The 22,518-nt window shown below is 42.5% G+C and overlaps 1 protein-coding gene across 1 annotated transcript in view; it reads left to right on the top strand.

Annotated features, from left to right (window-relative positions):
* Positions 1 to 5,036, top strand: part of MAP3K21 (mitogen-activated protein kinase kinase kinase 21) — a 50,827-nt gene extending 45,791 nt beyond the window's left edge. The window contains exons 7-10 of the mRNA XM_040968314.1: positions 335 to 485; positions 1,176 to 1,273; positions 1,981 to 2,748; positions 4,612 to 5,036. Coding sequence (XP_040824248.1) covers positions 335 to 485; positions 1,176 to 1,273; positions 1,981 to 2,748; positions 4,612 to 5,036 — 1,442 coding nt within the window. The remainder of the gene's footprint in view (positions 1 to 334; positions 486 to 1,175; positions 1,274 to 1,980; positions 2,749 to 4,611) is intronic.
* The last annotated feature ends 17,482 nt before the right edge of the window (positions 5,037 to 22,518 follow it).

Here is a 22,518-nt window from a genome sequence, read left to right as displayed (position 1 = left end):
TAATGACTAATGAAAAATTAGCCTACATTGTAATTTTAAATATATCTCTGTTTTTCCATTTCAACTAAAATGAAATCTTCATTATTTGAGAATATTGGATAAATAGGTAATTCATCTTTTACTGCCAGTTTACCTCATATTTGTATCTTATATTAATGTGTTCTAATCTTTTTGCTGTTTTTATGCTTCGGGAAAGAAATTTACTACAGAATAAATTAAATAATCCATCTTCATTGTTTTCATGTTTTGGATTAGTAAGTTTTGCAGCTGATTCGATTCATTTAATGTTTTTTTTTTTTTGATGAGGCTGATATTAATAACCCTCTCTATTTAGTGACCTCAGATGAAAGCAATAAGACCTGGGGTAGGAATACAGTCTTTCGACAAGAAGAATTTGAAGATGTCAAAAGGAATTTCAAGAAGAAAGGTTGCACATGGGGACCAAATTCTATTCAAATGAAAGAAAGAACTGATTGCAAAGAAAGGTATGTGTGGGGTGTCTGATGTCCTGTGTGTATTGTGAGACCAGCAAGTACACCTGCATTAACATGGACAAACTCAACTTTCAAAAACCACTACTTGTGTGAATATAAATTTTATTTCTTTTTGATTTTTTAATGATTCATTTATTCTTATTTGGAAGGTAGATTTATTGAGACAAGAGAGAGGGAGAGAGAGATCTTCCATCTACTAGTTCGCTCCCCAGATGGCCACAATGGGCAGAGCTTAGCTGATCCAAAGTTAAGAACCAGGAGCCAAAAACTTCTTCTGGGTCTCCCACATGGGTAGAGAGGCCCAAGGAAGCGAGCCATCCTTTACTGCTTTTCCAGTCTATAAGCAGGGAGCTGGATCTGAAGTGGAGCAGCTGGGACTAAAACTGATATCCGTATGGGATGCTACTGCTGTGCAGAGGGTTAGCCTATTGAGCCACTGTGCCAGCATTGTGAATATTCATCTTCTAGGATGAGTTTATCATTCTGTTATTTAGATAAGTGGTTAAAAAATGTTTCTGCGTTGTGTTACAGTCATATTTATATTTTGTTAGCTCTTCAGGACTCACAGGACAGCTATGTTCTCTTTATAGCCTTGAGACTCATGTTGACCCAAATCTACTAAACCCTTGTTTGTATATTCTTTGGTTCTGTTGTATGAAATCAAACCTCTTTCTCTTACAGGATCAGACCTCTCTCGGATGGTCACAGTCCTTGGTCAACTCTTTTAATAAAAAGTCAGAAAACCACACCTTTAGACTCACTCTTTGTGGACCAGCCAGGTAAATGTGCTTCAGGAAGTGGTCTGTGTTTGATGTGTTCTTGGTGGCTTTGCTTTTAAAGCTTTTGCTCCTGTGGTCACTGCAGGAGCACAGGGTTAGGGAGTGAGCGACAGCACTCCTTGCAGCCTCATTTGAGCTTAGAAGTTACTACATAGTCATTGTGGAAGGAAGTCATTAGACGCCACACGTTTTGGAGGGAATTTATAGCTCTTTAGCGGAAAAGTTAGTGCCATAATTGCATAGAACCACGTGAATTTGGAATAGAAGACAGTAAATATGAAAACGCTGTGGCCCCTGGAAGTCCTGCCAAGGTTAAGGGGTGTGGCTTTTGATTATATGCTACCTGTTGACATTCTTGCTTTCCTTCAGGTTCTCAGGCCCTGCCCAGGTGACCTGCTGCAGGTGCAGTGCAGCTCTGTGACTCAGGGTTAGCTGTAGTCAAGGGGACTGACATGCTGATAGAGCTATAAGGAGGAAAAGACACACTTCCCAGGGTGTAGTTAGCACCTGTGTGCCTCACAGCCTCATCATCGTTTCTAGTGGTGGGATCTTGGAGTCTTTTTCTCAAGCCCTCTACCCTGACAAACCTGGGCTACATTGAAAAGGACTCTGTGTGTTCTTCTTTTTTTTCTGCATTTCACAGTATCGTGTAACTGATTTTTACTATCCAGTGTTACTTCAGTGTGTGTGTTTATACTTTCATGTAGGCGCTTGCGAGGAACCAAAACTTCCCCTTGATGGATTAGAACACAGGAAACCAAAGCAACTGAAGCTGCCCAGTCCTGCCTGTGTAGATCTACCTCTTTGGAAAGATGGTCAGAGAGAGAACCCCGTGGAGGCTGACAGCTGGGAGGATGGCACCTGCGCCAGCACTCCTGCCGGCTCTCCTCAGGTGACTCCTACGAACAGCCTGCGGAGACCCCTGCAGAGGAAGAAGACCGAGTCAGCGTTGTTCGGCTGCACGGTGCTGCTGGCGTCCGTGGCCCTGGGACTGGACATCAGAGAGCTCCACAGAGCACCGGCTGCTGAGGACCCGTTGCCCAAAGAAGAAAAGAAAAAGCGAGAGGGACTCTTCCAGCGGGCAACCAAGGCCCGCAGAAGTGCCAGCCCACCCCCAAGGCTGCCGGCTGCAGGCTGGGAGGCCGGCGGTGTGCCCTCTTTCTCGCCACCCACTGCCACGAACCTTTTCCCTGTGTCCTCTCTCTCCACCAAGTGCTTGCTGCAGCCTGAGGGGGAAGATCTGTTTGTGGACAGATCCCCAACATGCCACCCTGAGATACCCACTCCAGGCATTCCCAGAAGTAACCACAAGGTGGCTCCTGTGCCAGGCCTTGTGACTGATCAGAGTGTGTTGAAATCCCTGCCTCCTCCTGTGTTGGGGCAGACACGTGGGAATGTGCCTTATTTTCCTTCAAAAGACAGAGGCTCTTGTCACAGGAGGACCAGGTCGGAGGGAAACCCACTGCACCCCCCATGTAAGTTGTATTAATCGGGGGGGAAATGAGACACTATTGTAGAGCCTAGGATGTGAAATGCTGTAGAGGTGGTTGATGTTTTCCTAGCAATATCTTTTAATCACACAGAATTTGAATTTTACCATCCTCTTCTAGTTTAAATACAGTTTAGGAAATAATGTGGTGTGGCAGGTAAAGCTTCTGCCTATAATGAGGGCATCCCGTTTGGGCACTGGTTCAAGCCCTGGCTGCTTCATTTCTGATCCAGGTCCTTGCTAGCGGTCTGGGGAAAGCAATGAAAGATGGCCCAAAGGCTTGGGCCCCTGCACCCATGTGGGAAACCTAGAAGTTGTTCCTGGCTTCTGCCCAACTGGGCCTTGGCTGTGTAGGCCATAATTGAAGTTCAGCACCTCCAGTATTGCAGAGTGAAGTAGAAAGTGTAGGTGAGAATTATCAACACCTTGTCCCCACCTGTGTTCTAGCGAGGCTAAGTCATGTCGCTGGAACCGAAACTAGCCTTCCAGCTTCCCTGGGGACACCTTGTCTCCTGTGCTTCAGGACTTCCTGCTCTTTTTCCCTGCCCCCTCTCCACATGCATAGGTGGATGCTAGGGTTGAATTCAGCAAGTGTGTGGTATGTGTGTGTACACACATGTGTGCTAGGGCCACCAGCACAAAGCGAGGTGGGCTGGCGGCCCAGTGGACCTCCCTGTGCTGCGGTCCTGGAGCCCGCCAGCCCAAGGGCAGGTGTTGGTAGGGCGTGCTGCTCCTGAGACTCTGCTGGACTCGCAGAGAGCAGCCTTCTCCCCGGCTTTCACACAGCCTCTTGTCTGCATGCTCCTGCGCCCAGAGAAGATACTTGTCAGATTCGACAAGGGGCCGTTCCGATGAGCCCACTCGGTCTCAGTCCCCTTGGTAAAGAACTTATTTGTAAGGAGTGTCGATTGTGGGGTGCTGCAGGTGAGGGCTTGGACATATGAACTCTTATATGGGGGTATGGGTCTGTCCTTGACAAAAGGGGGTGCCTTCTTGATGGGTGATGAACCCTGAGGGCTATGTCAAGATGAAAGAGCTCCAAAGGAAATATTGAATCTTGTAGTAGACGTCTCTGTTTCATTAAACAAGACAGGCTGGCAGCCACCTCTCCATGCACAATAACACATATTGACAGAAATTGTTCTTAAAGCTGTGTTTAATGACTTTCACTCTCTCCATCTTTCCTGCCGCCTCTTTTCTTTTAACGCTATACTTGCACGTGGCATTTTTTTAGGTGCTTGCTTATTGTCTTTAGGCAGTGGTCATTTATAATGGTGGAAGAAGGAGTCCCAGCGTGGTCCTCCTGTTAGAAAGCATTGTTTTATAACCCAGTACTAATGTGCTGTTGTGTTAAAAAGTCAGGTCTTCAGGACAGGCAGGACAAAGGATATAACTGTTATCTTTTTTCAAATTATAATCTAATCTTGCTGTTATACCCAAAAGACTTCTATTGGTTCTAAGTCCACTGATTTTAAAATGATAAAACATATCCTCTTTGAAAAATGGTGACAATAGTCAGTGGCCTTAGCACATCACGGAATGTTCAGTTTTGTTTACAGGTTTAATTCCTGTGGATACCTCGCGGAATGTTTAAGATAGAAAGGAATGTGCACGTGTGTGCCCTAACAATTATAAAAGGTTTATAGTCGTAAGAACTTTTAACTTATTACATGTTAGTTGAGAGCATGGTACAGACAGAGCCTCTGCTGGTTCACTGTCTAGCCTGTCCTTGGAATCTTGGTTTTTGTTTTTTTTTTTTTTTTTTTTTTGAGTCTCACTGAAGTGATCACCTTCGTAATTATTTTTTCTAGAGTTCATTGCCTCTAATTGTCTTTTCTTTCTCAACCAGCCAGTGCTGTGATTATCTCAGCCCCTGGAGTCTTGGAACTGCCGCCACACTCCTCCCCGGGCCCTCCAGCAGCCCCTCTAAGCCGAATCTCCTCACCTGAGAGACACTGTACTGCCGCTGGGCTGCCTCCTCGCCTGAGAGACACAGAGCCCAGCCCTGCTTCGCCTGGAGGCCTAGCAGGTGCACCACAGGCTTGCTCACAGAGGACAGGGGTGCCACCCACACGGGAACCTGCGAGACTGGGCCCTGTGTGTTTCCTCGATGACAGCGCGAGAACTAAACTGCCTATGCCTTGTTTTGTGCCTTCCCTACTGGACGCTGACGTAGAGGGCCAGAGCAGGGACTGCACTGTGCCTCTGTGCAGAATGAACAGCAGACCCCAGCGACCGTCCATCTATGAACTGGAGCAAGAGTTTCTGTCCTAAGTGCCTTATGTTGCTCAAGCATTTCTCCTCTTGAGGTGAACAAACGAAAACAGCTATCTACCTTTGAACTCTCTCATGCTGCTGCATTTCCAAAAGCTGTGGCCTCGTTACTAAGTTAGTAGTGGATGTCCAACTTCTCCAGTCATGTCCCGGGTGGCTTTGTAGCCATCTAGTTTTCTCACTGGATTTGTACCTAGCAACTTGAAGCATAGAACAGTGTAAAACAAGAAATGTGCACCAATGTGAGCTGGTACTGGGTGGAATTACTTAAAGCACACTTTGTTCTGTTGGTTTGCAATTAAAGTGTCATGCAACTTAGTATTTCTGTTTACCTTCTTCCTTCTCTCCTCTTTTTAAAAGTCCTTTTCTGTTACTGGTACAACAGGACACCAAGAAATCACTGTGATTCCTTGACAAATAAGATACTAGACAATAAAAGACAATAAGAGTGTCAACTTAAAAAAAATCTGATGACTGGAATAGCTGTAAAACCTATTTAAAAGCCCAAATTCAACTTTAGGATTATAATGCATAAACATGTTCCCATTCTCACATATATTATGCGATAATATTTTCCTATTGGAGGGTTTACCGAATGTAACTTATAAAATTTTTTATTGATTGTAACATTTTATGCGGTAGAACTCTAAAATAGATCCTTTTTTATGTGTGTGTTTGAATAACTTTATAAACACTGAAATTTGAAATTTGGGTGATTTCCATGTATGGTATAAAACAATTTTTTTTTTCATTCTGTTCTAAAAATGTGAATACCATGTTTCTAAACCTCATGGGATGTATACACAGAGGCGACTGGCAAAGCTTTGTGCTTTTCTGACTCATTCATAAAATCTTAAAAGCACTGATAGGGCTTGACACGGAGCTAAAACTATTCTGAATGTGTATGAACATGCTCATCAAAAATGTTTCCTTCTTGAGTAGCCATTTACTTGGCATTCAGAAGTAGAATAGTTTTTCAGCCTGAAATAGAAATTTTTAAAGACTAAGTCACACATGTCTGGTTCTTTTCACAGACTTCATAAATTACACACTTTCATGCCATCTAATTTTAATTTTACTTTTCTCTATTTGAATGCGTGGCGATTCTAATAATACCAAATATACTTTAGCACTGTCAGCCTGAGAAACAGCTGTCCTGCTGGAACAGAAGTATTTTGGTATTTTACATTTAATTTACTTATGGATAATTGTCAAGCATCTGGTATGATAAGCTGATACAGTGGAAATGACAAGTATAGATTTTTAGAAATGCATTTATAAAGTGGATCTTTGAATAGCAGATTTTTCAATGATCTTAAAATTAATTGCGAATCACTTTTTATAATCATACTTGTATGATACAAATAGACTACTACATAATTGTCTGGGTTTCCTTTGCCTTTGTTGTTTGTTTGGCTTTTTTGTTTGTTTTTTAAAGATTTATTTATTTTTATTGGAAAGGCAGACTTACAGAGAGGAGAGACAAAAAATTCTTCTACTGGTTCACTCTCCAAATGGCCACAATGGTTCGAGCTGAACTGATCTAGAACCAGGAGCCAGGAGCTTCTGTCATGTCTCTCACGCAAGTGCAGGCTTCCAAGGTTTGGGACTATCCTTCATTGATTTTTCAGGCAACAACAGAGAACTAAACCGGAAGTGGAGCAACTAGAATGCAAACCATTGCCAATATGGGGTACTAGTGCTACAAGGTGGAGAATTAGCTAAGTGAGTCATACTGCCAACCCCTTGGGTTTCCTTTGTTAGAACTTTGTAGTTTTCTCTTATCACTAGAACATGAGTATTCAAAAGACAGATATTTAAAGTTTTCCAGAAAATGAAGCACTGTAATCCACACATTTGGTTGATATTTCATTCAGAGTTATACTTTAGTTAAGGTTACCGAGTAACTGAAATGTCAGCAATTTAAAAGCAATCAGGTCTGAATAACTCTCTCACTTCTAATAACAGAGAGGGAAAATTCTATCACTTGGCCATTTTGAAATGTCTTAGTCACTTATTTAGCAGAAATAACCCAGCGATGATGGACGGGCCATGAAGGTTTGTGTTTCATAAACACAGCGTGTCATGCCCTTAAAAAATTGCTGCGTGTTGGATTTCGGCATCAAAATCTCAAGTATTTAATACTTTTGTGTCCCTCTCTGATTTGGCTGCACTTTTGAGCAGCTATTGACTCATGTAGTAATTATTGTATTTGAAAACATAACTGGCTGCTTTATTGTCCATTGGAGGCAAGTAACTCTCAGCCCAAAGTAAAAGACATTGTATGTATCATCAACACGTGAGCAGAACCATGAAGCTATGTCCCCCATCTTCTGCCAAAACTGCCGTGTATGTGGTGCTTGTGCGTGTGTGTGTTCAAGGGGATGTCTGTCTTGTTTCTCTGTCTTCTGTTCCCTTTTGATTTTAGTGGACTCCACGTTATGATGAATTTAGCGTTGAAGCTGTATGAAAAAGATCATTGCTATATGAGGAATCAGCCTTAGATGTTACTGCAGAGTTATGTTTTATTGCAATCTGTTGTATACTTGCGATTTTCTTTGTGAGCAGGATATGGTTATTTATTTTCGTACAGATGGATGAGCTCACTGAGAGATAAATGAAGCTGATTTTTTTTTTGTTTTAGTCTATACTGGGGGTGCTCCCACTGCAGAGATGTAAGGAGTGGACCTGATGTGCTGTATCATGAAGCCTTGTGACTGAAAAAAGATGTTTACATATGTTGTCTATTTTTTTTAATAAACTTTTTTATAGCTGATCTGTTTGCTCAATGGCTTTGATCTGCTCCTGACGATTGTGACTAACTTGTAATGGTTTCCTTTAAGTTGGATACGGCAAAGTACACTAATAAAGATGACCAATGCTTGCAAAGCCAAGTATTTCTCTGCCACATCCATTAAGGTAAAGAGCTCTAAGTGATTTATGAGGTGGAATGCTTCACTTGTGGAATAATAAAATACTGTGTTTCAAATGCTTGGTTGGCATATGCAGAGAACAGGACATTCACGCTGAGTATCTTACAACTCTCGCTGTTCAGGAGGCACACGTATGCTGAGGGCTCATTGTGCCGCAGCCTGCTCATTCTATTGTAACTTTATAGTGTACAAGATGAAGATACTTTACACATGGCCTTTGCAAATAGTTTTTTTTATTATTATTATTAAAATTCTCTTTTTATTATTGGAAAGTCAGATATATAGAAAGGAAGAGACACAGAGAACAAGATTTTCTGTCCCTTATTCACTACCCAAATGGCTGCAATTGTCAATGCTGAGCCGATCCAAAGTCAGGAGCCTCTTCCGGTCTTTCACGTGGGGGCAGGGTCCCAAAGCTTTGGGCCGTCCTCAGCTGCTTTCCCAGGCCACAAGCAGGGAGGGAGCTGGATGGGAAGCAGCGCTGCCAGGATTAGAACCGGCACCCATATGGGATCCCGGTGAGTACAAGGCGAGGTCTTTAGCCACTAGGCCACTGAGTTGGACCCTGTAAATGCTTTCTATAGCTAGCAAGAGAGTCTCGTTCAGTAATGACTTGTGAAGACTAAAAATGTGTGAGCACTAATTTAAGATGAAAACACTGGGGCAGAGTTGGGCAGTGTGGCTGGGACACCACTTGGGATGCCTCCATTCTGCTCTCAGAGTGCCTAGGACTGAATCCTGGTTCGGCTCTCTATTGCAGCTACCCGTGGGTCTATACCCCATGAGGCAGCAGGTGATAGCCTAAGTACTTAGGTTTTTGCCGCTCACCTAGGAGGCCCAGGCTGAGTTTCACGCTCTTTGCTTCTGCCTGACCCAGCTCTCGCTGTTGCCAGCATCTGGGGAGTGAACTAACAGACGGAAGAGTCCCTCTGTCACTCTCTGCCTTTCAAATGAGTAAGTTAAAAAATTCATGGCTCCATATTGAAATGAATAGTGATTCATATAGTGAAATGACTTCCTGTGAAAAGTGAAATAGTCGTAAAACCTGCATATTGGAACAATAATGCAGCAAATGAAATATTCTGCTAGCTTGAAGAATGTGTCCCCCAAAATTGGTATGTTCAAGTCCCAACTCCAAAAGTAATGAGGAGAGGTGATCAGATCCATGGAACCGAGTGGAAGTGGTTAGGACTCGGTGAGAGGGCACTGTCTGGGGAGCAGGGCAGAGGCCCTGCAGACACCAGGCCTTGGACTGTACAGCCCCCAGAACTGTGAGTGCTCATGGGACTCTGTGGAGCTGAGCTATGGAGGGTGGCCCAAGTGTTGGGTCCCTGCACCCACTCGGAAGAATCAGAGGGAACTCTTGGCTCCTGGCTTTGGTCTGGCCCAGGCCTGGCCATTGCGATAACCTTGGGAAGTGAACCAACAGATGGGCAAGCTCGCTCACTCTCCCTCCCCTCGCTTTCTCCTCTTTGTAATTCTTTCTTTAAAAAAAAAAAGATTAATTAATTTTTATTGAAAAGGCAGATATATAGAGAGGAGGAGAAACAGAGAGGAAGATCTTCTGTCAAATGGTTCACTCCCCAAGTGGCTGCAATGTCTGGAGCTGAGCCAATCTGAAGCCAGGAGCCTCTTCCAGGTTTCCCACATGGGTGCAAGGTCCCAAGGCCTTGGGCCGTCCTCAACTGCTTTCCCGGGCCAGAAATAGGGAGCTGGATGGGAAGTGGGGCCGATGGGACTAAAACCGGCGCCCATATGGGATCCTGGCATGTTCAAGGCAAGGACTTTAGCCACTAGGTTACTGCGCTGGGCTGACTTTCAAATAAATCTTTAAAAGACTCAGAGAACAGCAAGCAGTGAATGATCACATCACAATCTCAGATGCTTTCCCTAATTTATTGCGCATCTGTCATGTTTTCTGGGAATTATGCCACTCTCAGGAGCCATTGACACTTAACCCGGAAGTGGGAAGAGAGGCTGAAGGTCACTGTATTGAAACAATCTGCCCAACAGAGTCCCGCTACCCGCACGGTCCCTAGGGGGCGCTGTTAACAGGAAAATCATACCAAGACCCGGATGAGCTCGCCTGCCTTCCTTCCTGTGAAGACGCAGCAGGAAGGCACGCACGGCGCCTCAGCGATGCTTGCGCTTCAAGCTGCAAGTACAGGCTGTTTCCCCTGGATCTGACGTGAGGCATGCCGACGAGGTGAGCAGGGAGGCGGCTGACAAGGAGAGCTGAAATCACCAGGGGTCCCCGCAGGCCCCGGCAAGGCTCGCCCTCCCCGCTGCCGGCTGCGACCCTCGCGATGACCTCCAGCCCGCTGCCAAGAATAAAATGGCCCTGGCGGACACTCCTTCTCTCATTAGGCGTCTGGCACTGCCAGCAGTGCCGTAAAAGCGCTAGGAAATACAGAGTACTTAAGCCCCCTCCCAGCTCCACCCTGTCGGAATAAACTGCGAAGACCCACCCCAGCACCACCTCCCGCTCCTCGGATGGCCCTGTCCTTGGGGGATGTAGTTCTTTATCTGAGCATCTCCTGTCTCCTTGTACAACGTTTACTTCTGTCTTACTGACAACTACCCAGAGCTCTTCCCGGAGTTCCTTTCTTCGCGGACAAGAAGCTGGATCCAATTTCCCCACCCTACAAATGGTCACCTTGCCTCTCGCCACTCTGTAACTGATGCAGGCTCTATCGGAGGTGTCATTGTTTCCCTGGCATTGGCCCAGCCTAGCACTAGCACATTAGTAGCGGGTGGTATCTGCGTTACATCTGTAGAAAAAGCATTGGTCCATAATGTTTGAAACCTGGATGTTGAAAAGCCAGAACATGTTGTGTTCTCTCCAAAAAGTTTTCAGGAAATAACATGGTTGCATAAATCTGTAGAAAAATATGCTTTTTTTTTTGGTAGAACTGATTTTGCTACAAGAGCAAGACTTTCTGTGTAATTTGGTCAGTGAACTACAAGAATCTTTTTAGTTTGAACTACAGTGACCCTTGGTTGTGTGAAAGTGATTAAAAATGAGAAAAAAATATTTTTTATTGATTAATAACTACTGACTTCTTGGAGAAACCATCAAACGTCCGGGAAAACAGATAGTTATTTATAGAGGTGCAAACGTGATTAATGATTAAAGTGAATACATTTGTTAATAGTTTTCCTCTTGTCCAAACTTAGGCCACCTGCTGGATGCAGTTTTCTTCTTCCGTGCACTAGGTGGCGCTGTGCACACATATTTCACGGACCAGGAAGGCCCACACAGCCGACTTGTTTGGAGAATTGCAGCCAAAAGTAGGTACATCAAAGAAAAAGAATAATAGATATGATTTGGAGAAGGTACTGGAAAGATGAGAAGAGCAAAGGGAAATGATTTTTTTCTGTATTGGTTACACAGGAACAAGAGATCTTTATGAGTGAATCTTTTCTATCCATTCCAAATAGAAGTCGTATAGCTCTACAATAGACAAGGTCGAATCTCTCGGTGTCTACATCCAGTCTAGCTAGAACGGAAGCAGGACGCCTCCTAGGAGACTTACACACTGGCTGAAAGTAGGCTTCCCCTGCAACCTTCCACAGCCCATCTGAGAAGTTCTGCCCAGGAAATATTCCCAAGCAATCATTTAACAAATATTAACTGGTCCCAAACTTTGGCCCATACTGAACACAAAACATGCCCAACACACATTTCACACTTACAACACACTTCTATATACAAATACCTACGCAGAAATATCTGCAGAGTAGTCATTTCCAGGGGCTAGGGAGAGGTGGGATTGGAGTGTTGGTGTTTAATGTGGAGTGTCAGTTTGTGGAAAGGTTGTAGAGGCGGATGGTAATTATGGTTTACAGCAGTCTAGTTAATGCGATGGAACTGTGCATTTGAAGGTGATTCACATGGAAAATGTCTTGTTATGTGTGTTTTATCACACCTAAGGAAAATCCAAATTGCAATGTCTCAGGATAAAAATGAGTTGTACAATGATAAAAACCCAATAAATAGTAAATAACTTCCCCTCGGATGTACACATATATATGTCAGGCTGCTTGCTGTGGTAAATGCGCACAAGCCAGGTCCTCTCCTTGGTGGATTTGCTGGAGTCTGCATTTTTTGTAATCTTCTGGCTTTTGTTCCTAAAACAGAATCGTAAGCGATGTTGCTCATTCCAAATCACTTTTGTAGAACACATAACATGTCATGATATACTGCATAAGTCAGCCTTAGCTTTCTGTTGTTGTTGGACAGAAGAAAAACTTAAACAGTAAATCATGTATACTCAATAAACAGAATTTTTTATGCTTTTTTGGTGGAAGACAAATGTGTCTTACAGTATGTTCTTGGGTTGATGAAGAGCTGCAGGACATAGGTCCACAGTAATCTCTTTTGATTGCTCACTCAGAGCAGCGTCTGGATCCAAGCCTTTGCTAAGAAGATGGAGGCAAGGGAAGATAGGAAATGCAGCCAATAAGATGCCATCCCTCAGGAGTAGGGCAGCCCAGTGGTCACTGGAGCCTCGGGAGAGTGAGGGCTGACGAGACGGCGGTTATGGGAACTGCGAAGCAGACGTAAGACTGGGATAGACTCTGATGTTCTGTAGCACTACAGGATAGCTGTGATTGGCAGGAATTAACTGTCTGTTTCAAATGGATGGCAAAGGGGATTTTGAATGTTGCCCAAGCCAGGGCAGAATCTTGATCTCATCAAGATTTTTGAGTGCATGCACTGAGATGTCCACGGTACTCCATAAGATGTACAACTTATCATGGATCAACTAAAAATTAAAATGTCTTGCAAAAAGAACATGCAGCTATTGTGAGTGGGTGGTGATGAGAGTTTCAAAGAGGCAGCAGGTTTTATGTGGGCAGCTGAAGCCAAGATGGCACTAGAGCTTCATCTTGACTTCTGAGTACATGGATGAATGAGCTTGCTGTGTACACTGGAGTCCCAGAGTGCAGGTCAGGAAAACTCAGCTCAGAGATGACAAAGTGTAGGGCTGCGTTTCCACTAGGTGCACATCAATGGCCCCAGAGGGTGGCAGCATCCCTCGGGTCATGTCGCCCGGGAGTTCACGGTCTGTGGAAGGAGACTAATGGTTGAGTCCTGTGTTAATCCAACACCATTTGCTTAGCTGTGAAGAGGTGTTATATTTAATGGTAGATAAGTTCAAGGTGCATGGGGCAAGCCCTAGAAGTTATTACTAAACATGGTCAACAAAGAGGTAGAAATCGTTCTTCTGAAATTCCACCACATTGTGTTCTGAATGCTCTTATTTGGTTAATTATAAACTCTCATTCTTTACAGGAAATATTTGAATCCTGTCTGTTTTGCTCAGGGGTTAGGAATTCCTCCCACGCTTTTTTTTTCTCTGAGAAAATTAGAGTCTCGAACATTTTCTTCATTTGATAATTGGAGGTATGATTCAGAAATTCCCTGCTGCTCCAAAAAGAAAGTTCAAAAGCCTGCATCAATTTAGATATGAAACTAAATGTGAAAAAAATTTTTAAATAGACACCTAGTTTGTAGGTTCAGATTATTTAGTGAATAAGCTGTGAATATTACTTTTTTTTTTTTTATAATTTTATTTATTTATTTATTTTTTATTACATTGCATCATGAGACACAGTTTTACAGGCACTGGGATTCCCCCCTCCCCTCCCCAAAACCCGCTCCCCCCCCCATGGTGGATTCTTCCATCTTGTTTAGAGCCTTACAATTTTACAATTCTTTGATGTAGATCAGAAGCAGTCTACTCATATCGATTATTGATTCCTTGATTACTTCACAATATCTTATTGCATGAGATACAGGTTGTTTGGGGTTGAAATAATATTACTGTTTCAGATTGACATCAATTTATAACAACCACATCAACAACAACACTAACAACATCGACAACAAAGTATATCACCCTGAAAAAAAGTAACACCACTGAATAGCCAACACATGCATGACAAAAAGAAAACACAGAAGTCTCTCGGGAAAAATGGTGCCATCATATACTTCATAAGCACATGATGAATTCTACTAGAGAATAAAGATTATTTGGAAGCAACCAAACTGAAGTAAAAACATCAAAAAACCAGCATAGATTGGACTGTTGGAGTTACCCTTTCCATGTTGGCTTCCTTATATGAGAGAGAATATATGGTATTTGTTCTTTTGTGATTGACTCATTTCACTCAGCATAATGGTTTCTAGTTGGGACCACCTGGTTGTAAATAGAATAATTTTGTTTTTCTTAATAGCTGCATAATATTCCATGGAGTAGATATACCACAGTTTCTTTAACCACTCTTCCTTGGACGCACATCTGGTTTGCTTCCACGTCTTTGCTATTGTAGATTGTGCTGCTATAAATATAGAATTACAGATCCCCTTCTCACAGGCAGATTTCACACCTTTTGGGTATATTCCTAGGAGCGGGATAGCTGGGTCATATGGCAGGTTTATTTGCAATTTTCCCAGCACTCTCCATACTAATTTCCATAGTGGTTGTACTAGCCTACACTCCCACCAGCAGTGAAGGAGGGTACCTTTCTCCCCACATCCACGCCAGCAGGTGTTGTTATTCGAGTTCTGGGTGTAGGCCAGCCTCACTGGAGTTAGGTGGTACCTCAACGTGGTTTTCATTTGTATCTCTCTGATGGCTAGGGAGCCTGAGCATCTTTTCATATGCCTGTTAGCCATTTGAACCTGTTCTTCTGAGAAATGTCTGTTCATTTCTTTTGCCCATTTTGTTACAGGGTTGTTGGTTCTGCTGTCCCTGGGTTTCTGAAGCTCTTTGTAGATCTTGGATATTAGTCCCCTATCACTTGTGTAGTATGCAAAAATTTTCTCCCATTCTGTTGGTTGCTTCTTCACTTTATTAATTGTTTCCTTTGCTGTACAGAAGCTTTTTAGTTTGATGTAGTCCCATTTGTTCATTTTGGATTTAATTGCCTTTGCTTTGGGTGTCTTTTCTAAGAAGTCTTTCCCTGTTCCAATATCTTGGAGTGTGTTTCCTATATTTTCCTTTAATAGTTTGATGGTTTCTGCGTGTAAATTTAGGTCCTTGAGCCAGTTAGAGCTGATTTTTGTATAATGCGACAGGTGTGGGTCTTGCTTCTTTATTCTGCAAGCTGCTATCCAGTTGTCCCAACAGCATTTGTTGAATAAACCAGGTATTTTACCTGGATTGTTTTCCGTTTTCTTGTCAAAGATTAGGTGAGTATACATGTGTGGATTTCCTTCTGGTGTTTCTATTCTGTTCCACTGATCTTCTTCTCTGTTCCTGTACCAGTACCAGACTGTTTTGATAACCACTGCTCTGTAGTATGTCTTGAGGTCTGGAATTGTGAGTCCTCCAGTTTGATTTCTATTTTTCAGGATAGCTTTAGCTATTCGTGGTCTTTTGTGATTCCAAATGAACTTTTGTATCATCTTTTCTATTTCCGAGAAGAATGTTGTTGGGATTTTGATTGGGATTGCATTGAATCTGTATATTGCTTTTGGTAATATGGTCATTTTGATAATGTTGATCCTGCCAATCCAAGAACATGGTAATGTTCTCCATTTTTCAAGGTCTGCTTCTATTTCCTTCTTAAATGATTTATAGTTTTCATCATAGAGGTCTTTCACATCTTTAGTTAGCTTAATTCCTAGGTATTTAAGATTCCTCTCCTCTATTTTAAAGGGGACAGTACTTACAATTTCCTGCTCAGCCGTGGAATTATTTGCGTACACTAGCGCCATCGATTTGTGTTCATTAATTTTGTATCCTGCCACTCTGCCAAAGTCTCTTATGAGTTCCAATAGTCTCTTGACTGAGTCTTTTGGCTCCCCTATGTAGAGAATCATGTCATCTGCGAATAGTGATAATTTCAATTCTTCATTTCCAATTTCTATACCTTTAATTGCTTTGTCTTGCCTAATAGCTCTGGCTAGGACTTCCAAAACTATATTGAAGAGTAGCGGTGACAGTGGACATCCCTGTCTAGTTCCAGAATTTAGCGGAAAAGCTTCCAATCTTTCCCCATTTAGTATGATGCTGGCATTGGGTTTTTCGTAAATTGCTTCGATTATGTTGTAGAATGTTCCTTCTATGCCTATCTTGCTTAGGGTTTTTAACATGAAGTGGTGTTGGATTTTATCAAATGCCTTCTCTGCATCTATAGAGAGGATCATATGGTTTTTATTTTTCAATTTATTGATGTGGTGTATCACATTTATTGTTTTGCGAATGTTGAACCATCCCTGCATGCCTGGGATGAATCCCACCTGGTCCGGGTGAATGATCTGCCTGATGTGTTGTTGGATCCTATTGGCTAGTATTTTATTAAGGATCTTTGCATCTATGTTCATCAAGGATATTGGTCTGTAGTTCTCTTTTTCTGTTGTTTCTCTCTCTGGCTTTGGTATTAAGGTGATATTAGCTTCATAGAAAGAGCTTGGGAGGATTGCCTCTTTTTCTATTGCTTGAAAAAGCTTGTGTAAGATTGGGGTAAGTTCCTCTTGAAATGTTTGGTAGAATTCAGCTGTGAAGCCATCTGGTCCAGGACTTTTCTTGGTTGGGAGGGCTTTAATTACTGATTCAATCTCAGTGCATGTTATTGGGCTGTTTAGATTGTTAATTGCTTCTTGATTCAATTTTGCTGGATTGTATGTGTTCAAGAATCTATCCATCTCCTCTAGGTTTTCTGATTTGTTTGCATATAGTTGCTTGTAATAGGTCCTGATGATTCTTTGTATTTCTGAGGTATCTGTTGTTATATCTCCTTTCTCATCTCTGATACTATTGATGCATATTTTCTCCCTCCTTTTTTTGATTAGTTGAGCTAGTGGAGAGTCTATTTTGTTGATTTTCTCAAAGAACCAGCTTTTTGATTGATTGATCTTATGTATAGTTCTCTTGGTCTCTATTTGGTTTATTTCCTCCCGTATTTTGACAATTTCGTTTTTCCTACTAATCTTGGGACTCCTTTGTTGTTGAGTTTCTAGTTCTTTCAGTTGTAAGGTTAGCTGATTTACTTGGTGCTTTTCTAGTTTCTTGACATAAGCACTGATTGAAATGAACTTTCCCCTCAGCACTGCCTTGATTGTGTCCCATAAGTTTTGATAAGTTGTGTCGATGCCTTCATTTGTTTCAAGCAATTTTTTAATTTCTCCTCTGATTTCCTCTCTAACCCATTGCTCATTTAGTAACATATTATTCAGTCTCCACATGTTTGTAATTCTTCCTTGGTGTTTTGACTGCTTGGTCTCAAGCTTCACTCCTTGGTGGTCTGAGAAGATGCATGGTATGATTTCAACTTTTTTAAATTTGCTGAGGCTTATTTTATGGCCTATAACATGATCAATTCTGGAGAAAGTTCCATGCACTGATGAAAAAAATGTGTATTCTCTGTCTGTAGGATGAAAGGTTCGATAGATGTCAACTAAATCCATTTGCTCTAGAGTTTGGGTGAGTTCTATTGTTTCTTTGCTGAGTTTCTGGCTTTTTGATCTGTCCATTTGTGTTAATGGGGTATTCAGGTCTCCCACTATGATCGTATTGGAGTTTATTTCTCCCTTTAAGTCCGTTAATATTTGTTTCATGTAGCTAGATGCTTTGGCATTTGGAGCGTAAACATTTAGTATGCTGATCTCTTCTTGCTGAAGGCATCCTTTGATCATTATGTGGTATCCTTCTTCATCTCTTTTGACGCTCTTTACGTCAAAGTCTATGTCATCTGATATAAGAATGGCTACACCTGCTCGTCTTTCCTTACCATTTGCTTGGAATATCTTTTTCCATCCTTTCACTTTCAATTTTTTCTGATCTTTGTAGGTGAGATGTGTCTCCTGTAAGCAGCAGATAGTAGGGTTTTGTTTTTTGATCCAGTCCTCCAATCTATGGCGTTTGACTGATGAGTTTAAGCCGTTTACATTCAGAGTTATTATGGATAAGGGGCAGTTTGGTCCTGTCATTATGGCGATGTGTTGTTCTATAATTGAGTCGTTTGTTAGCCTTTTAGTGGGATGTTCTCCACATTTGCCTTTGTTGCTGGTGGTTGTTATTTCTTTTTTCTTTCATGGGAAGATCCTTGAATATCATTTGTAAGGCAGGTTTAGATGAGGCAAAATCTTGAAATTTTTCTTTACTGTGGAAGAATTTTATTTCATTTTCAAAGACAAAGGAGAGCTTTGCAGGGTAAGTTATTCTGGGCTGAAAATTTTTCTTTTTTAGGATCTGGAATACGTCACTCCATTCTCTTCTGGCCTGTAGTGTTTCCTCTGAAAGGTCAGCTGTGAGTTTGATTGGAGCTCCCCTATAGGACACTTGATTTTTTTCCCGTGCCCATTTAAGGATTTTTTCTTTTTGTTCAACTGAAGAGAACTTGATTATCATGTGTCGCGGTGAAGTTCGGTTTTGGTCAACTCTGTTTGGAGTTCTGTATCCCTCCTGTATATAATTTTCCAATTCTTTGCTCAGATTAGGGAAGTTTTCCTTTATTATTTCACTGAATACTCCTCTAATGCCAACTTCTCTTTCTGCACCCTCTGGAACTCCCATAACTCTTATGTTGGACCTTTTAATCATATCTTTTAATTCTTGGATACTTTTTTTAGCTTGACCTAGCTCTGCTTCCAGCTTTTTGCTTGTTGCTTCATGGTGACAGGAAATATCTTCTAATTCTGATATTCTTTCTTCTGCTTCATTCATTCTGTTGTTGAGACTCTCCACTGTATTTTTAATTTGCTCTACTGTGTTTTTAATTTCTGATATATCAGCCTTAATTTGATGTATTACTGCTATTTCTTCTTTGAACTCTTGTTTGTACTTCTCATTGTAGACCATCAGCTTTGCAACGAGTTTTCTGAGTTCTTTGTCCCCCATTTTCTCAATGTCTTCCTCAGTTAACTCTGAGAGTGGGCGGAGCTTTTGCTCTTTTGTTGGAGAGTCTTCAGTAACATTCACAGTACTTTTGTCTTGTCTTTTACCTTTTGTAGTTGCCGCTCTGTTTGACGAAATCATCTCTATGGTATATTACCTACAGGTCTATAAGTTGATTTTTATGTTCAATCAGTGCCCCGGATGTGGGAAACACAGCTGTCCTGACAATTGCTTTGTCTGTGGTACTGATTTTGTAGGCAGCACTGAGCTTGTCGCCCGCTGCTGGCCGATAAGTCAGAGTACCTCCTGGGGGTATTTTGGGTGGAGTTGGTGGCGTGCCTTGTATGGGCTGTTTTCTCTGCAGCTGTGCAGTGCTCTAAGATGGTGGTATTTTTGTCCCCAGGTCAGTACTTGGGTGACTCAGCTGTTCTCCCTTCAGTGTAACACTGTCTGGTCCCGTGACACTGTTATCTGAGAGCTGCCGAATTAGCACATGCGCAGATTACCACTCCTCCTCTTGCAGCTTATCAGTGGTTGGAGCACTTGCCACAGTGTCCAAGATGGCGCCCGTAGGGGCACCAGCAAAGGTCGGGAGGTGGGGGGGCTGTCCGCCGTCAGCTCCAGGGACCACACCAACCCTGCAGGGAGCGAAGCTGGCGTTTCCCTCCCCACGTAGATCAGTCCCGGGTAAACAGTCAGAAAGGAGCTGCTGTGCGGCTCTGTCAACTCCCCGTTCTGTCTCTCCGCACAAGATGGCGCCCTGAGTCCCCTGCTCCCTCCGCCTATTGCTGGTTCCAGTCACTCAGCTTGATTGTCAGCGCCCAGACTATATTAACTTTCCTATTCCCCACGCGGACCCAGGCTCTCACCTGGCGGTCACAAGAGCTGTGTGGAGGCCGCTGCTGGATGTTTGGCTGGCGCTGGAAACGGATCGCTAGAGCCTGGATCACTGGGATCTGAGTTGCTACTCGCCAACTGCTGGTGGGTTCTTCGGTCCACTACAACACTGCTGTCTCGTTTCCGCAGCTTCCCTGTGTCCAGGGGAGTTCCAGGTGCCCCCTGCTTACTGCCTGAGCCCTATTTTTTCCCTGAAATCTACTTATTGTACCTCTCCTTGCCTAAAGACTCTCCATTCCACCAAACACGTCTGCACTCTATGCCGCCATCTTAGATCCTGAATATTACTTTTTAAAGTGTAAATTTCCTTTGGGGCTAAATGTCATGATATATAAAATGATAGATAACCTAAGTTCTGAGTAAGAACTATTTTCGATACATCTCGTCTGTTTGGATGATTTTAAGAGCTGTGGCCAAACAGCCCTATTCCTAGCAAGTTTACCACTTGAAATACAGGTGAAGATGTTCATTACTTATTAGAATTAGTTTATTGGAGAACATCGACTCAGTAGAATCCAAGCTGGAAGGAAATGTATTCATTTTTAAAGATTTATTTATTTATTAGAAAGGCAGATTTATAGAAAGGAGTGACAGAAAGATCTTCCATTTATTGGTTCACTCTCCAAGTGGCCACAATGGCCAGAGCCGAGCTGATCTGAAGCCAGGAGCCTCTCCTGGTCTCCTGTGCAGGTGCAGGGTCTCAAGGATTTGGGCTGTCTTCTACTGCCTTCCCAGGCCACAAAGAGGGAGTTGGATGGGAAATAGAGCAGCTGAGAATTGACCGGTAACAATATGGAATCCTGGTCCATGGAAGGAGAGGATGTAACCACTGAGCCACCATGCCTGACCTGGGGAACGTATTCGTTCTTAGGACTTACATTTCCACTTGCTCTGTCACCTCCTCATTCCTGACCCTGAATGGAATTTCACTCAGATCCTTATGCTTTTGCAGTTACTTTCAGAAATTAAAAAGCTCAGTCTAGACATTTGATATTTCTCCTTGACCTGCCTGGCTCTTCTCAGAGAGCAGGGTCCATCCTCCTTCTGGCCCTGTCTCCCATAGAACTGGGACCTTGAGGGAAGAAGGGGAAGAGAAGTTCTTCTGCCAGTAGATTTGCAATTAGTCTTGGCTGGCTGTTTAGCACAGTGAATGTTCAAAGTTTGCTTCTGAAATGGTCCACTGGTGGTTTCTGAGGGTGGCTATCTTCTCGGCTGTCACATCACAAACTGTCCTTGACTTTGAGCAGTCCAGCTGCTCCAGAAGTATGTTTGGATAGAGTCCATTTCTGGATGACTCCAAAGGACACCATATGTTGGGACACACAAATTTTTTGTTAATGTGTTCTGTTTGAGGAGTGAAATGGTGAATGAAACAGTCTCTCTCCCCCACTGGCTTCAAATAAACATAAAATAAAGAAATAAAAAGCTAAAGTATTCAAAAATCTTTTCTTTAACAAAATTATAGTTTTTCCAAATAAATTCTCCCTTCAGGGGGCAAAAAAATTAGGATTTGTCGCAGGCAGTAATAAGCATATAAAATGTGAGAAGCACACATTAGTGTATTAAATTTTCCAGTATCATTGTGTTGACCACCTCACGATAATAATCTCTTGGCTAATGATGTTAAGTAGTGATGTGAATTTTTAAGAACAAATCTTTGTGGTTTGCAAGGTTTGAGTGAAACTATGGTGGGTTCTTTTGTTTATAAGGTAGAGATTTTTCCTATCTGTCAACATAACACAATTAATTTTAAAAAATGTTGTAGTATGTTAGCTGTTAAATTGGATTATACTGATATTTTCTTGATTCTCGGTTTACACCTGCATTTCTGCAATTTCAAAGTATTGCCCAGAAGATGTTATGTTGGTAGATCTGTGCTAAATACCAAGCAGAGAGACACTCTTCGTTATTCACATCTCAGTGCTTAGCTGCACACTTTGCTTCCTTTCGGGGATGACATTTCTCAGATTTCTTGGCAGGTCCCCTGTGACTCCTGGTGGCCAGTGAGATGGTAACAGACATTAACAGCATGTGGCTTAGGAGTGGCAGGTGGTACACTTCAACTCTTCTGCATTTCCTCTTTCTTTAGGCCTGCGACAAGGACATGAAGGTCATGGCTCTCGCAGCCGTTCTGAACATTGGGGTGGTTAGGAAGTTACCCTCCTCACTGGTCATTTACTAAGTGATTACTTAGCACTGTATTCCAGGAATTATCCTGGGTACTTACAGTTATAATGCAGTGAACAAAACAAAGCAGTCGTAGGGCATACTGTTTAGTGCTTTCTTTGGGGGATGGAGTGAGAGGTTGGGGAGAAGAGTAAATGACAAATCATTATACATGATAATGCCATTTAGTAGTAAATTAGATGAAGCAGAGTCAATCAGAGTGTACTCAATACAGAATGGACCTCCTTGGAGTCACGTGGCCTTCTTTGCTTGTTTATTCACTCTGAAAAAGCCAGCTGCTGTTGTCACTAGTGTTCCCTCTTCTAGATCCTGGAGTCTTGCACCCTGTCTCCACCCTCATGCCTGTCAATGAGGACAGGGTTGGTTTCATGGGCGAATGTTGCACAGCATTCTGTGCTGTGCAAGAGTCCATTCTTATTTAATGTTCTGTTAAGATCATCTCCTGGCCATTCTTGGAGTGGTTGCCACACTCTATGGCAGGCAATCTATTTGTGTTGATTGTACGAGGAAAAGTCAAGAGTATTTACCAGTTCTCTGAGAACACTTGTCACCTTTTCTCACATTTTCCAGGAATTTACTGGTTGTCAACTTTCAGATTTATTACCTTGTTCCTCC

Source organism: Ochotona curzoniae, unplaced genomic scaffold, assembly GCF_017591425.1.
Source record: "Ochotona curzoniae isolate NIBS_2020 unplaced genomic scaffold, NIBS_Ocur_1.0 scaffold_4683, whole genome shotgun sequence".
In the NCBI taxonomy this organism is placed as follows: domain Eukaryota; kingdom Metazoa; phylum Chordata; class Mammalia; order Lagomorpha; family Ochotonidae; genus Ochotona; species Ochotona curzoniae.
This window is presented reverse-complemented; position numbering and strand designations above follow the sequence as displayed.